This window comes from Siphateles boraxobius, unplaced genomic scaffold (assembly GCF_051911475.1).
Source record: "Siphateles boraxobius isolate OS27281-9 unplaced genomic scaffold, OSU_SipBor_1 139, whole genome shotgun sequence".
Taxonomy (NCBI): domain Eukaryota; kingdom Metazoa; phylum Chordata; class Actinopteri; order Cypriniformes; family Leuciscidae; genus Siphateles; species Siphateles boraxobius.
In genome coordinates this window covers 135,201-149,152 of record NW_027508743.1, presented here as the reverse complement: position 1 = coordinate 149,152, position 13,952 = coordinate 135,201, and the positions used below count along the sequence as shown (strand labels likewise).

General features: G+C 39.3%; 1 protein-coding gene across 4 annotated transcripts in view; it reads right to left on the bottom strand.

Annotated features, from left to right (window-relative positions):
* ankrd28a (ankyrin repeat domain 28a) overlaps nucleotides 1–13,952 on the bottom strand; it is a 38,160-nt gene that overhangs the window by 18,725 nt on the left and 5,483 nt on the right. For 2 of the 4 annotated variants that reach the window (XR_013203840.1, XM_077230113.1), the window contains exons 2-8: nucleotides 8,836–8,919; nucleotides 7,305–7,383; nucleotides 6,177–6,247; nucleotides 5,898–6,098; nucleotides 4,561–4,648; nucleotides 4,333–4,475; nucleotides 2,535–2,747 (exon numbers count right to left, since the gene is read on the bottom strand). Coding sequence is in view for 2 of the 4 variants with exons in the window: in XM_077230113.1 (XP_077086228.1) it covers nucleotides 2,535–2,747; nucleotides 4,333–4,475; nucleotides 4,561–4,648; nucleotides 5,898–6,098; nucleotides 6,177–6,247; nucleotides 7,305–7,383; nucleotides 8,836–8,919 (879 nt within the window). In the remaining 2 variants the exon portion in view is untranslated. Of the gene's footprint in view, nucleotides 1–2,534; nucleotides 2,748–4,332; nucleotides 4,476–4,560; nucleotides 4,649–5,897; nucleotides 6,099–6,176; nucleotides 6,248–7,304; nucleotides 7,384–8,835; nucleotides 8,920–11,442; nucleotides 11,955–13,952 lie in introns of those variants that run through there. The other 2 variants (XR_013203839.1, XM_077230112.1) reach the window with 2 other exon arrangements.

The following is a 13,952-nucleotide window of genomic DNA, read 5'->3' as shown; positions in this document are numbered from 1 at the left end:
GAAGACTCTGTGACTTTGCCTGAACAGAGGATTTGATTGGATAACTGGAATAACCAGTGGACCAATCGTATCGCACATCCTCTCAAATGTTGGTTTGGTCATTCTGAAATGCCTAAGCCAGTCAGTCTGTCATCAGAATGATTTTGTGTAATGACCCCCCAGAAGCGTCTCACACGATTGCGTTCACAAACACCAGCATTCGAACACAGAAGAACATGAAAGTGTTTACTGTGTTTCGTCTGCGCGCTCTAAGATGCAAGTCATTTACAGTGGATGAACCAAAAAAGAGAGTTTCTTCCCCGATTGCAGCCACTTCCATTTTTATTACAGATATTTTGCTCCAATTTCCCAGGAAAGAACACATGGGAAAGAAATGCTGCTTTATTCGCAAATGTTTTATCCGATATTCCAATTCTGCAACTTTGTATGGAAACATAGCTTATATCAGTGCATTAACATGAGTGAATTTTATATTATCAGATGGCTTTCTGTATACTTCGTTAAAGCATGTGAACAACCAAAATTTCTTGTTTTGCTTTGCACTTGTCTGCCATTCCACTTATCCATTTCAAGTTATTGCATTATTAATTATTAATCTGCATTCATCCTTATTATGATACTGATCTCTTCACTGTATTTTTTTATAAAATATATGCAGCCTTGGTGCAGATTAATAATTAATAATAATGCAAGATATTGCATTTTGAGGGGCCGGTTCGCACAGAATGCATTTTTCCATTCCCTTGCAATGTTATTCCTTTGTTAAACATGCACTAGACAGACGTGTTTGACTTTTAAACTCTAGTTTAGACTTTGCGTTTTTTTCTATTCCACTGACCAGCGTCTCGTATATTTAACCACAAAAACGAGTTCTGTGTGAACCAGCCCTAACTGAAACCAGAGAATGTCTAATAAGTAGGGCTGTCACTTTACGTTCGAAAATCGATTGCACAATCGATCGGACCAACCAACACAAGTTTCGAAAACGAAAATAGAGAATTGATTTTAACTGCCTTTTTTTTTTTAACCAAAAATGTTTTTTAGATAGACAGATCAATACAGTACACAGAACATGTAGGATGTTGGAAAATAACAATGTCTTTTCTGTTAACCAAATGCTTTTTAATATTCGCTATTACTTCAGTGCAAGTGAACAAGCGCGCCGTTATCTGTTGCTTAGTGACGTGTGTGTTCAAGCAAGCCAGAAATGCGCAGATTCTGCGCAATACGCTGTATTTAATATATCATGAGGACTCACGAGTTGCGTATTTGCGCTAAATCCACGCAGATTTGGCTTACACGAACTTCCCCAGCAAAGTGGGTAAACATAGAAACACGCCAAATTGACTCGTGATATGACAGCGTTACCCGCCAAGGTTCATTTTATCCGAATTTGGCGGGTGTTAATTTCAATCCTTGAATGCTGCACTCCTGTTTGTCATTGTGCAAAAAACTTCACGCCAATAAATCATCAGAAATATTGCTGACTTGTGCGCGTCTCAAGCGCCCTCTTTACGTTCGTCCTAATGCCTGTTAGTTGTCCGTGGATTTGCCAATATTTGGTGTTGAAAATGGAAACGTCGTTAGACATGGAAAAATCGATTTTAATCGATTCAATGAACACATATGTCTCAAAAATCGAACAGGATTTTTTCACAAAAGTGACAGCCCTACTAATAAGGGAAGTACTTCCACTCTCAGTAAATTTCCGGCTTCTGAACTGGTTGCAGTTCCACTCTGGCTCCATATGAGGGGCGCTCACAGGAAGAGTTCAGAATGAATGGAGGTCTATGGAGCTATACCCCTCAAAATCCACTTTTCTCAGGATATAATTTTTTGTCTAGTAATTTGAATGTTGTATTCGAAAGGAGATGCAAAGAAATTACTCATTGCTGGGTGTCAGATTTTGTAGAGTCTCTTATTTGCTTTAAAAAGTCTTTTAAAATGTCAATGATGTCATACACATCGTACGACCAGAGATACTGCTTTACGGCAATCCTTCAGTCACTTTGGTGCTTTCGCACTCTGCACTTTCTTTTCTCTCGAGGCATCGACAACACAGCTGACACAGGTAAATACATGTGCTAGAAGAGTTTTTGTTTTGTGGTTTTAAAAGACCACGCCGAAAACACACACACACACACATTCTGGTCCCGCTTCGGATGCCATCAAGTGGTATCTCTGGTCGTAATCATCCTTCACTGACCAAACAGCGTTCATTAGCAGAATGCTAGCGTGTTATGGGTAACAACAACTCAACCTGTAAGAAATCGAAAAGACATAAGTACTCGTTCATTCAACTTTCGACCTATAACCTAGAATCAAATCTGAGATTTCTCAACGGCAATCGGGTGAAAGCGACAAATTTAGCCGTCTAGCTCCATAGACTCCCATTCATTTTCCACTCATGGGCGATCGCCCCCAGTGGAACTCTAGTGGAACTACAACCAAAATTCGGTACAAAAGGACTTAATAGGGAGTGAACAGGCTCTCCATAGACGGGCTCTGCTGAAACATTCAGAAAAGTGTCTGACCTTGCGGTTGACGTTGGCCCCGTTGGCCACGAGCAGCTCCAGACACAGCGCCCCCTGGCGGGAGGCAGAGGTGAAGTGCAGCGGAGAGAAACCCTTCTCGTTCACCTGATTCACATCAGCACCTGCTTCTATGAGCTCATTCACCACCACGTCCTGCCCGTTAAAACACGCCAAGTGCAGAGGACTGTTTCCATACGCGTTCGGCTCGTTGATCTAACAGAGACAGATCATTTGGTCAATGGTTCAACAGTTATTTTAATCTTAACTGTAATAATAAACTATAATAACGTATATCCTTTTACAACTGAGCACTACAGTAGATGATTTAAATTGGTCATGACATCCTTTTTATTATTTATCCTTTTTTATTATTTGAGTATGTTCACTTATACTTGTAATAAAGTTATTTGCACCAAAGAAAATTATTTTCAACCTTCATTCTGACCCTCTGTCTGAAATGATCAGTTTTTAAGGCACGACTCCTTTAAGGCTTGTCAGTAAACGCCAACGGCACCTGTTATGATTGGCTAACGTCATTGCGTAGTAAACAATGCCCTATCAATCTTGCGCACAAGAGTTTTGTAAACATTAAGCATTATAAAATTAGGATTTGTGATGCAGCTGCTGTCAGATCCAATACAGTCAGCTGTTTTACCTTTCAACAAAAGTTTCTTTGCGAACTCTATATTACACTGTGCCTCAATTATAAAACAATCTGCAGTCAAATGCTCAGAACAAACATAAAATCCTCCGACAGAAACATATAAACCATCCACTTGACCTGATGCTGGGAGTGGTTAAAAAAATGCTTTGTTTTTAATGAGGACGACATTTTAAGCTATGAAACTTCCAGGATAATTTCATAGTACAAAGTCCTTTTGTATGTATATCCCTGTTATATGTCAAATTTGCAGGGCTCTCAAGTTTTGAAGATAGGGTTGACGGGTCGCGGGAATTCGGGTGTTTCATGACAATATGTCAGTCATCGTGTGATAATGAAAATATGACTAGGCCTAGACTACTTGTTCTGAGAAGGTGTTGTCAGTGAACAAGCTGTAAAACTGTTGGTTACAGACACTCGTGAAAAACTGATGCTAATTATCTGGCAAACATTCTCTAACAGCAGTCAAGGTGTCATTGCTTGTGTCAAACAAGTTGTGAATTTGTTGTCACATTAAAACAGGAGATCATGAGTTACTCTGTGCTCAAAGTGATGTTTGGAGCTCCAGTGGTTTCCTCTCTGTGGGTGAACGAAACTTTCGGAAGATGTTGTAGCAGAATCACTTGAACAATTCCAGGATATGCTTTTTTTTCATTGGTTGTTGCGTTAAATCTTACCCAGATACAAAATTGTGCTATTTTCTGATTGGCTATTGTGTAGTCATTTTTTTTTTTGACTGGCTGATAAGTGGCAGGCTTGACTAAAAACGAGCTTGATTCCTGCCGGTTCCATAGTGAGAGCGGCACGGCCAGAAAAATTTTGGGCCCTGCGATATTAAATATATTATAAATATTTTTTCCCCGTGAGAAATACAATGTGTGGCGGGAGTGCGTGACAAAAGACCGAAATGAGTGACTGTCACACTTGAGAGCCCTGATTTTGATTTCTCATGTCATGAACCCTTTAAATTATTTTATAATTTAAGGAAAATCACAATGTGAGTTCTATGAATGTTTGCATGTAGTAACTTGTGTAGGGTATTTGAACATTTGTAGCTTTGGCTATACAAATGGATTGTGTTCTCCATATAAAAACAAGCAGAGTTCCCGTGACGACCAAGGGGCGGGGCTTACTTACATCAACACCCAGATTCAGCAGGTATTTGACCACATTGATCATTCCACTGGAGGCCGCGGCGTGAAGCGGAGTGTATGATTTCTTATCCTTACAGCAAAGCTCAGCACCATGAGACACCAGGAACTTCATCACCTCTAAATGACCTGAGACAGAGAGCGAGTGAGTAAGTGATTTCAGGTCAATGACAGAAACATGTTTTCTGTTTGTTTTGATGTTGATGTTTTTCACCCATGTATGCGGCCCAGTGAACAGCTCGTCTGTCCTTCTTATCAAAAGCGTTGATGTTTGCACCTCTGGACACAAGCAACTGAACCATCTGCAATGACAGAGAAACTAAAGATTTCACATTTCCGATTTGATGATTGAGTCATGATGGGAAATACAACTTAAAATGCATTTAAATGCTTTCATATAATAAGTGTCATTTTAAATGTTATTTGACTTTGTTTGGAGACCTGAGCTGTGTTTGAAATCACCCCCATCTTCTGGTTCAGGAATTCCTTCAGCACAACCCTCACAGTGCATTATGGGTATTCTCTAGCCATTGAGTGTGCATTGGTTGTGCACTCGTTATTGCAATGCATTATGGGATTGAACGACTGCACTCAATAATGTCCACTATGGTTTCGGACATCATTACAAATGGCTGTCCCCTCAAATAGTGCACTATTTAAGGGTATGGGGGGTGGGGGATATCAGACACAGCCCTGGTTGTTTTTCCCTAGCTTGCCTGACTGATCAATAATATATCAGCTTTTGGGTCATGTGTCCGCTAGCGGCACTCTAGACATCAATCTGTTGATCTCAGTGAAGAAAGAAGATATAAAAGAGCAAAAAGAAGGGCAAAGTTTGTGGCAATTAATTGATTAGTGTTGAGGCTGTCAACTAGCCTTGGATCAAATGACTTTTAAGATGGTCTGACTTTGTTTGGAAAGTTCAAATATAAATATACACCTGTGAAATATTGCTAAAATAGCTTTGTATGTGAATATATTGTAAAATGTAATTTATTCCTGTGATCAAAGCTGAATTTTCAGCATCATTACTCCAGTCTTCAGTGTCACATGATCCTTCAGAAATCATTCTAATGAGATGATTTGCTGCTCAAGAAACATTTCTGATTATTATCAATGTTGAAAACAGTTGTGCTGCTTCATATTTTGTGGAAACGGTGATACATTTGTTTCTTAGATGAATAGAAAGTTCAAAAGAATAGCATTTATTTGAAACAGAAATCTTTTGAAACATTATAAACGTCACTTTTGATCAATTTAATGTGTCCTAAAAAAATTATAAACTAGTGAACAATAGTGAAGTCTGTAAAATTAGAAAAATTCATTAATGTGAGTGAAATTTATATGATCAGATACTATTTTTCTGTATTTTGCATGGAAGCAAGTGAACAACCACACTTTCTTATTTCACTCTTGGTGTGAATATGTCTTTTGCCCGTAATACGTTTCCCCTTTTCTTTAAATCTTTGTGTAAACAGGTCTCGTAACCCCAGCTATGATTGTGCAGCTGTTGATCTGTGTGTGAAATGACGCTGAGAGTGAACGTCCGACCTCCAGGTGTCCGCTGAAGGCCGCGTGTTGCAGAGGCGTGCGTCCGGCGCGGTCCGACACGTTGACGTTGCTCAGCAATGGGACTAAAGCCTCTGCGCAGCGCACTGCTTTATGGGCCGCGGACACGTGCAACGGCGTCTGCCAGTTTTTATCCCGCGCGTTGACATCGGCAGAGTGTTTCAACAACACCTGGACGGCCTCCTGAACACACAACGAGAAAATGAATGAGCCTGGAAACCTTTGTTTGTTTATATTTGTTTTTCCGTGGACGTGTCGTACCTCGCTACAGGAAGCTACCGCCCGATGAAGAGGAGTGAGCCATTTATTATCTTTGGCATTTACTCTCGCCCCTGAGAGAAAGGATATGCAAAACGAATTACAGTTATTAATGTCACAGTTGAAGCAGGATACATGGAGCTTTCTATAAGCCTGTTTAAAATAAACTCCCACAATACTCTGGGATCACATCTGTTGCTTAAAATACAGCAACACCTGTTACTTTTTCTCTGTCATTCATGAAGACAACTCCCCTTTACACACGTGTATACTGGAAGTCATTCAGGAAGTCACATGATGTGTATGTGTTTGTCAGTGTGTCAATATAGTGCTCGAGTTTGAGTGCAACATTTAGAAAGGCATTTTCTATTATATACAGTCCGAATGGTGTTTTTAATGATTGCTAAGGGTTTCTAGGATGTTTAAGGGTTTGATATATTTTATTTAGATGAAAACACATTTTGGTGACACACTATTGTTCAAATGTTTGGGGAAGGTAAGAATTTGTATCCTTTATTATTTCTCTTTTATTCAGCACGGATGCATTAAATTGATCAAAAGTGACAGTAAAGTTTATAATGTTACCAAAGATTCTATTTCAAATAAATGCTGTTCTTTTGAACTTTATATTTATCAAAGAATATTGGAAAACGAATCATGGTTTCTATAAAAATATGAGGCAGCACGACTATTTTCAACATTAATAATAATCAGAAATGTTTCTTGAGCAGTAAATCATCATATTAGACTGATTTCTGAAGGATCATGTGACACTGAAGACTGGAGTAATGATGCTGAAAATTCAGCTTTACTCACAGGAATAAATTACAGTTTACAATATATTCACATCAAAAACAGCTATTTTAAATTGTACAAATATATTACTGTTTTTACAGTACTTTTGACCAAATAAACGCAGCCTTAGCTAGCAGAAGAGACTTATTTCAAAAATATTTTAACAAATCTCACGGACCCCAAACTTTCAAACAGTTTTGAATATCATTCATTTTGAATTGAAAATGATGCATTGGTTGTCAGTAGATTTGAGAACATATACAAGAGGTCTGCAGAGTGAGCATATTCTTCTTTCAAAACAGATGATAATTAAGCATTGGTATATTACATGTGTACCTGACAGAATGAGCAGCTCTATGATCTCAGCGTCGCCCAGGTACGCAGCAGCGTGGAGCGGCGTCCTCTTCTCACTGTCCTGAGGATTCACAATCACAGACATCAATAACAACCCTGTTGAAAACTCACAGCAGCATCACACACAGCAATACACAACATACACACTAGCGTTTAAACGGTTGGGTCGCTAAGATTTCATAATGTTTTTGAAAGAACTCTCTTCTGCTCACCAAAGCTGCGTTTATTTGATCAAAGATACAGTAAAAACTGTAATATTGTGAAATATTATTACAATTCAAATCGCTGTTTTTTATGTGAATATGTTGTCAAATGTAAATTATTCCTGTGATCAAAGCTGAATTTTCAGCATCATCACTCCAGTCTTCAGTGTCACATGATGCTTCAGAAATCATTCTAATATGATGATTTGCAGAAACATTTATCATTATTATCAATGTTGATAACAGTTGTACTGCTGCTTCATATTTGAATGGAAACTGTGATATATTTTTCCGGATTCTTTGATATATAGAAAACTCAGTCATTTTGGATCAATTTAATGCATCTTTGCGGAATAAAAGGATACCTCTACATCAACAAAACAAACTCTACTGCAGCTCCAAAATACAGATACAAAACAGGATAAAGCTGGTGGTTTTACACTCCTCTGCTGTTTATGCTACATCAAAAATTATAATTTTGAAATTCACCTCTTTATTTGCATGTGTTTTGTACTCCATTTAAAAGCTTTGAGTTTGATGAATGTGCGGTTTCAGCAGGGTGTGTGATATATGATACACACAAACACACTGGATTCTTGCGCATGGCACAATGATGCATTTCTGTGTCTGTGTGTGTGTGTGATCCACACTGATCAATGCGGCCACAGATCTCTTGAGAGAGCATTCAAAAACATGAGACACACACACATTTTTCTGCTTTAGGTTCCTGAGATCTTCTGCGATCACTGTATCTTTAAACATTCCTCCAGATGCTTGAGTAAAGCTCCTTCTACTTTTACATCAATAAAGGCAATTACGAAAGAGCGGTAATCATTCATTCTCCATGTCATGCCACCCTGCAGGCTTCTGTTTTCCATCTGGTCTGGAATGAGAATGGAAAACAGGAAGCCAAGCCACATGGAGTCACGTGACCCAAAAGGCCATCACTGATTGGTTGGCAGTCAAATGGGCGTTGCTCCAGGCCAGGCCTGGCATTGGCGATGAAAACAGACTCCTCATTAAACAGCGAGCTGTAAAATAACCATCTTCAGTCCAAATGCAGGCTCATAACAGCGTATCGACCTCTCAGATGAAGATCCATTATGAAACTAAGAGTAATAATGTACAGAAACTGCACATGTGTCCATTTCAGAATGGTTTCCAAGACCATCCATCACGGAGAGATCAATGAACTGGTCTCAATACACAGTCACATGCAATAATGATTAAAAAGGCCCCTATATACAGAGAATTTCAATGGGATTAAATGGGAAAGTTCACTCAAACAATAATCAGTACTGGACATTTACCTGTACATTGACATCTTCTTTCTTGAATATGAGAGATCGAACTTCATCTGCGTCCACATTAAATATGGCTTTAATCAGAGAGGGCTGTGGAGAAATGAGAGAGAAACGGGTAAATATTTGATCAATGTGGGAAGCATCACATTGATCAAGACTGAAATTATGGCGTCCGTGTTGAAAATGAAGATGAAAAGATGGTAAATGAATGAAACATTGTGTTTTAATCTATGCAGAAATGAATTCTGAGAATCAAATGTCAAGCGGTTTATTATAGACAGCAGAAGAATGGAAACCATTGATTCATCGAGACGCCAAAGAGGAAAACCCATTCAAGCTCAGGATGAAATAAATGCATTTAATAGTGTATGAAATCAGTCCTAACAGCATCTGTGATAATATGGAGAGATTCGGAGTTAAACTGTCTCTCTATGCTCAGGTACTTTATACAGAATCAAATCAACCGTTTAAATTGAGCAGATTATTAGTGAAAAATTTCAAACAGGTCAAAGGAATACAGTATGATGGGGATGCATTAGTATATAGAGATTTTGGGTAATATAGCCAATAATCATTGAAGCTGATAATGAGAATTAGGGATGCACGATATATCAGCCACCATTTCGGTATCGGCTGATATATTTTCAGTTTTAATGTTATTGTTATCGGCCCGATAAGAAAATTTGGCCGGGATATTAAAGCCGATTATTTTCTTTAGATGCGCACTGTTTGAATTGCTTGAAATATGATTGAAATCACTTAAAAAAGGAAAATACATTAAAGTGCAACATGTGCAGCGCAAGCCTGTCATAGCGGCTACATCAGCTTGTTCACTAAAACTATAACAAACATTTTTGTTAATTGAAGTAAAGCTGAAATAAAATAAATATTAGAAGAAAAAAAACTAAAAACTTAAATGAAATTAGAAATGTTGCCTTGGCAACTAATTTACTGAAACAGCCACACCCTGTTTAGCCCCGCCCTGTTTGGCCCCGCCCACCAGCCACACCCTGTTTAGCCCCGCCCACCAGTCACAACCTGCAATCTCAGATGTCATTATTACAGGAAAATACAATTTATGCAAGAGAGTAGCAGACACTGAATGTACTCAGACACACACACACTGCAGGTTTCCTGTGGATTCACCTCACAAACACATGAAGATGCAGCAGCAGAAGGCACACTTTTGTTTTTAATAACAATGAAGGAAAGACTGGAGGGAATGCCATAAAAGAAAGAATGCAGGTTTCCTCTGTGGCTTGTTACAACAGCAAAGACTTCAGCCTGAAGGTCCTAAAAACTGCCTGAAGCCCTCAAAGATCTACTTAGACCGGGTTTTTTTAACTATTAAAGGACAAAACCTGCCGGCAAAATCCACAGAACAGAAAGCTGTCTGGTTCTATCACTAAACTGCTGATTATCCTGCTAATTTGTCTAGAGTTTCCATCTACACACCTGCTGTTGTCACGGATCAAGAACACTTTTAGATACACAAGATCTGGTCTGAAATGTGAGAACACAAATCATAACGCAAAAAACATGTAGCATTCTCAACAGTGCTAGTGAGCATTTGCATAAAATGTGTTCCTCTTTTATAAGCTTTTTTAGGTGTAGTCTACTAGTCATGGCGGAGAAACTGTTTAAAAATGGTTTTATTTTATGAATATGTTTAGCTCCATGAATAATGGCCTAGACATGTGAAGGTAACACAATCAAGTCAACATTTTTTTTAAGTTAATCTGTTATTAAAAAATAAATACAAAAATAAAAGTAAATTAAAACTAAATTAATTAAAGTTTTTAAAGTTGATCTTAAATAACAACAAAAAAAGATAATAAACTGTTAGAAATAAAATGCATTAAAAAATTACATAAGGTTTTTAAAGTTTATCTTTGATGAATGAGTACATTTATAAAAAAAGATTTATAATTAATAAAAAAGTGAATGTATAATTAATTTAGATTCAAAATATTAAAATAAAAATAAAAACATTTTACAAAAGGGTTTTAAAATTATGTTTCTTAAATTAAATCTAAAACTAAAGCTGACCCTAATTTGGTGAATATCTTTTCATATGAATCACAAAGAGAGCAAGAGTTTGTTAATGTCTGCATTACAGCTGATTTCCGGCTTGAGGCCTGTTCACACAGACAAATTCTTGCATTTTACTGCAGCATTTTGTAATTTTTTATGGACATCTATGGCCTTTACAATAAATCTCACTGTTTTTCCAGCATCTCACATTAAAGTTGTAGAAATGCCGATGTCTTTTGACTGTAAGAACGTGTTAAAGTGTCTTAAGCGGTTGTGACATTTGCCTGACAGCTGCGTTTCCGTCCAGAGGTCAAAGGTCACCAGGTCAGATGATCCAGGGTTTCCAAAGGAATTTTGAACCTCAGCTGGCAGCACCAAAGATCTCCTTACCTGGATGAACATGTCTGTATCTGTCTCAGATAATAACCGGGACAGATCATGACATGCAACTACTAAAGTAACCGAGTCATTTTAGCTTTTCTTCTCTTTCACACTGAAGTTCACAATGATACCTGCTGCTGCTGTATACACACACACACACCTATTATCATATCCTAATAGTCAAATCAGCCACCTCACCTTCTCGTCCTGAGAGGAATTCTGGGAAATGTGGTCCTGAGTGGCTTTGGAATGGAGAGAGGAAGGTTCGTCATCTTCAACCTCCTCCAGGACCACGATACACACACGACTCATGCGCTCCGACCGCATAGCTGCCTTTCAAACACACACACGCGCGTGCGCGAGCACTGCTCTTCACACAAAACGCCCCCTCGACGCGCGCGATCCGACAGCGATGTTCAGGTCCGATTCCATTAGTAGCCTATCCGTTAGGAGCGTTAAATCCCTCTTCCAGACACACACACATCCCAGTGAACAGGGAATTCCTTTATTCCTCAGAGCAGGAACATCAGCAGTGCTGCAGTGAGGAGATGCGTGCAGCGTCCTCACACACACACACACACACACACAAACACTCACTCTCACACACATACACACTGTGATCTGAGAGGACAATGGTGTGTGAGCTCCAGTCTGCTGAAACCTGCACTTTACACATACACACACACAGAGATCCAACCCCCACCGACCGCAATAACACACCAGCCAACCCTACTGCAGAGAGAGAGAGAGAGAGAGAGAGAGAGAGAGAGAGAGAGAGAGAGAGAGAGAGAGAGATTTTAACGAGGCAGCGATCTTCCGAGAGCACGAGCCTTTAACACAGTGAAATATGATGCGCAGAGCTGATGGGACAAACACACTCAGGAACAGATCAAATTATTCTTTGTCAGGATGATGATCAAGGTCACTGTGTTTTTTTTGTGTGTGTTTTTTTTACTTTAGAGATACAATTGTTTACAGAAATGGGTTAAATCTGGAAAAGCCTTTGGGGATGTCCTTGAAAGTAAAAATTAAGAAAATTATTATTTATTATTATTTTTTATTTTATAAAGGAAAGCTGTAACAGATTGCTACTTGGGTAAATCTCATAAAACCTGTCAAGAACACACGTAGGTCATATTACACATCAAAATCAAAAGTAAGAAATAAGAATTTAAGTTTGTCTGCATATGGAATATGAAGCCTGATTTTAGGACCAAAAAAAAACATATTCAAATATAATATTATTAAATCAATTCAAGTATTTTCAGTAAGTTTAAGAAAAATATTAATATATTATAAAAAGAATTTCAGTAGAAAATGTGCTTAACTGTCATAAATATCAATGTGTGTGTGTGTGTGTGAGAGAGAGTGAGTAGTGAGTGAGATAGAGTGTGCGCGTGCACATGTATGTGTGTATGAGTGAGAGTGAGAGAGTGTGTGAGTGTGAGAGAGTGAGTGAGTGAGTGTGAGAGAGTGAGTGAGTGTGAGAGAGTGTGTGAATGTGAGAGAGTGAGAGTGTGTGAGATTGAGAGAGTGAGTGTGAGAGAGTGTGAGTGTGTGAGATTGAGAGAGTGAGTGAGTGAGTGTGAGAGAGTGAGTGAGTGTGAGAGTGTGTGAGTGTGAGAGAGTGTGAGTATGAGAGAGTGAATGAGTGAGTGAGTGAGTGTGAGAGAGTGAGTGAGTGTGAGAGAGTGTGTGAGATTGAGAGAGTGAGTGTGAGAGAGTGTGAGTGTGTGAGATTGAGAGAGTGAGTGAGTGAGTGTGAGAGAGTGAGAGAGTGTGAGTATGAGAGAGTGAGTGAGTGAGTGAGTGTGAGAGAGTGAGTGAGTGTGAGAGAGTGAGTGAGTGTGAGAGAGTGAGTGAGTGTGAGAGAGTGAGTGAGTGTGAGAGAGTGAGTGAGTGTGAGAGAGTGAGTGAGTGTGAGAGAGTGAGTGAGTGTGAGAGAGTGAGAGTGTGTGAGATTGAGAGAGTGAGTGTGAGAGAGTGTGAGTGTGTGAGATTGAGAGAGTAAGTGAGTGAGTGTGAGAGAGTGAGTGAGTGTGAGAGTGTGTGAGTGTGAGAGAGTGTGAGTATGAGAGAGTGAATGAGTGAGTGAGTGAGTGTGAGAGAGTGAGTGAGTGTGAGAGAGTGAGTGTGAGAGAGTGTGAGTGTGTGAGATTGAGAGAGTGAGTGTGAGAGAGTATGAGTGTGTGAGATTGAGAGAGTGAGTGAGTGAGTGTGAGAGAGTGAGAGAGTGTGAGTATGAGAGAGTGAGTGAGTGAGTGAGTGTGAGAGAGTGAGTGAGTGTGAGAGAGTGAGTGAGTGTGAGAGAGTGAGTGAGTGTGAGAGAGTGAGTGAGTGTGAGAGAGTGAGTGAGTGTGAGAGAGTGAGTGAGTGTGAGAGAGTGAGTGAGTGTGAGAGAGTGAGTGAGTGTGAGAGAGTGAGTGAGTGTGAGAGAGTGAGAGTGTGTGAGATTGAGTGAGAGAGAGTGTGAGTGTGTGAGATTGAGAGAGTAAGTGAGTGAGTGTGAGAGAGTGAGTGAGTGTGAGAGTGTGTGAGTGTGAGAGAGTGTGAGTATGAGAGAGTGAATGAGTGAGTGAGTGAGTGAGTGTGAGAGAGTGAGTGAGTGTGAGAGAGTGAGTGAGTGTGAGAGAGTGTGTGAGAGAGTGAGAGTGTGTGAGATTGAGAGAGTGAGTGTGAGAGAGTATGAGTGTGTGAGATTGAGAGAG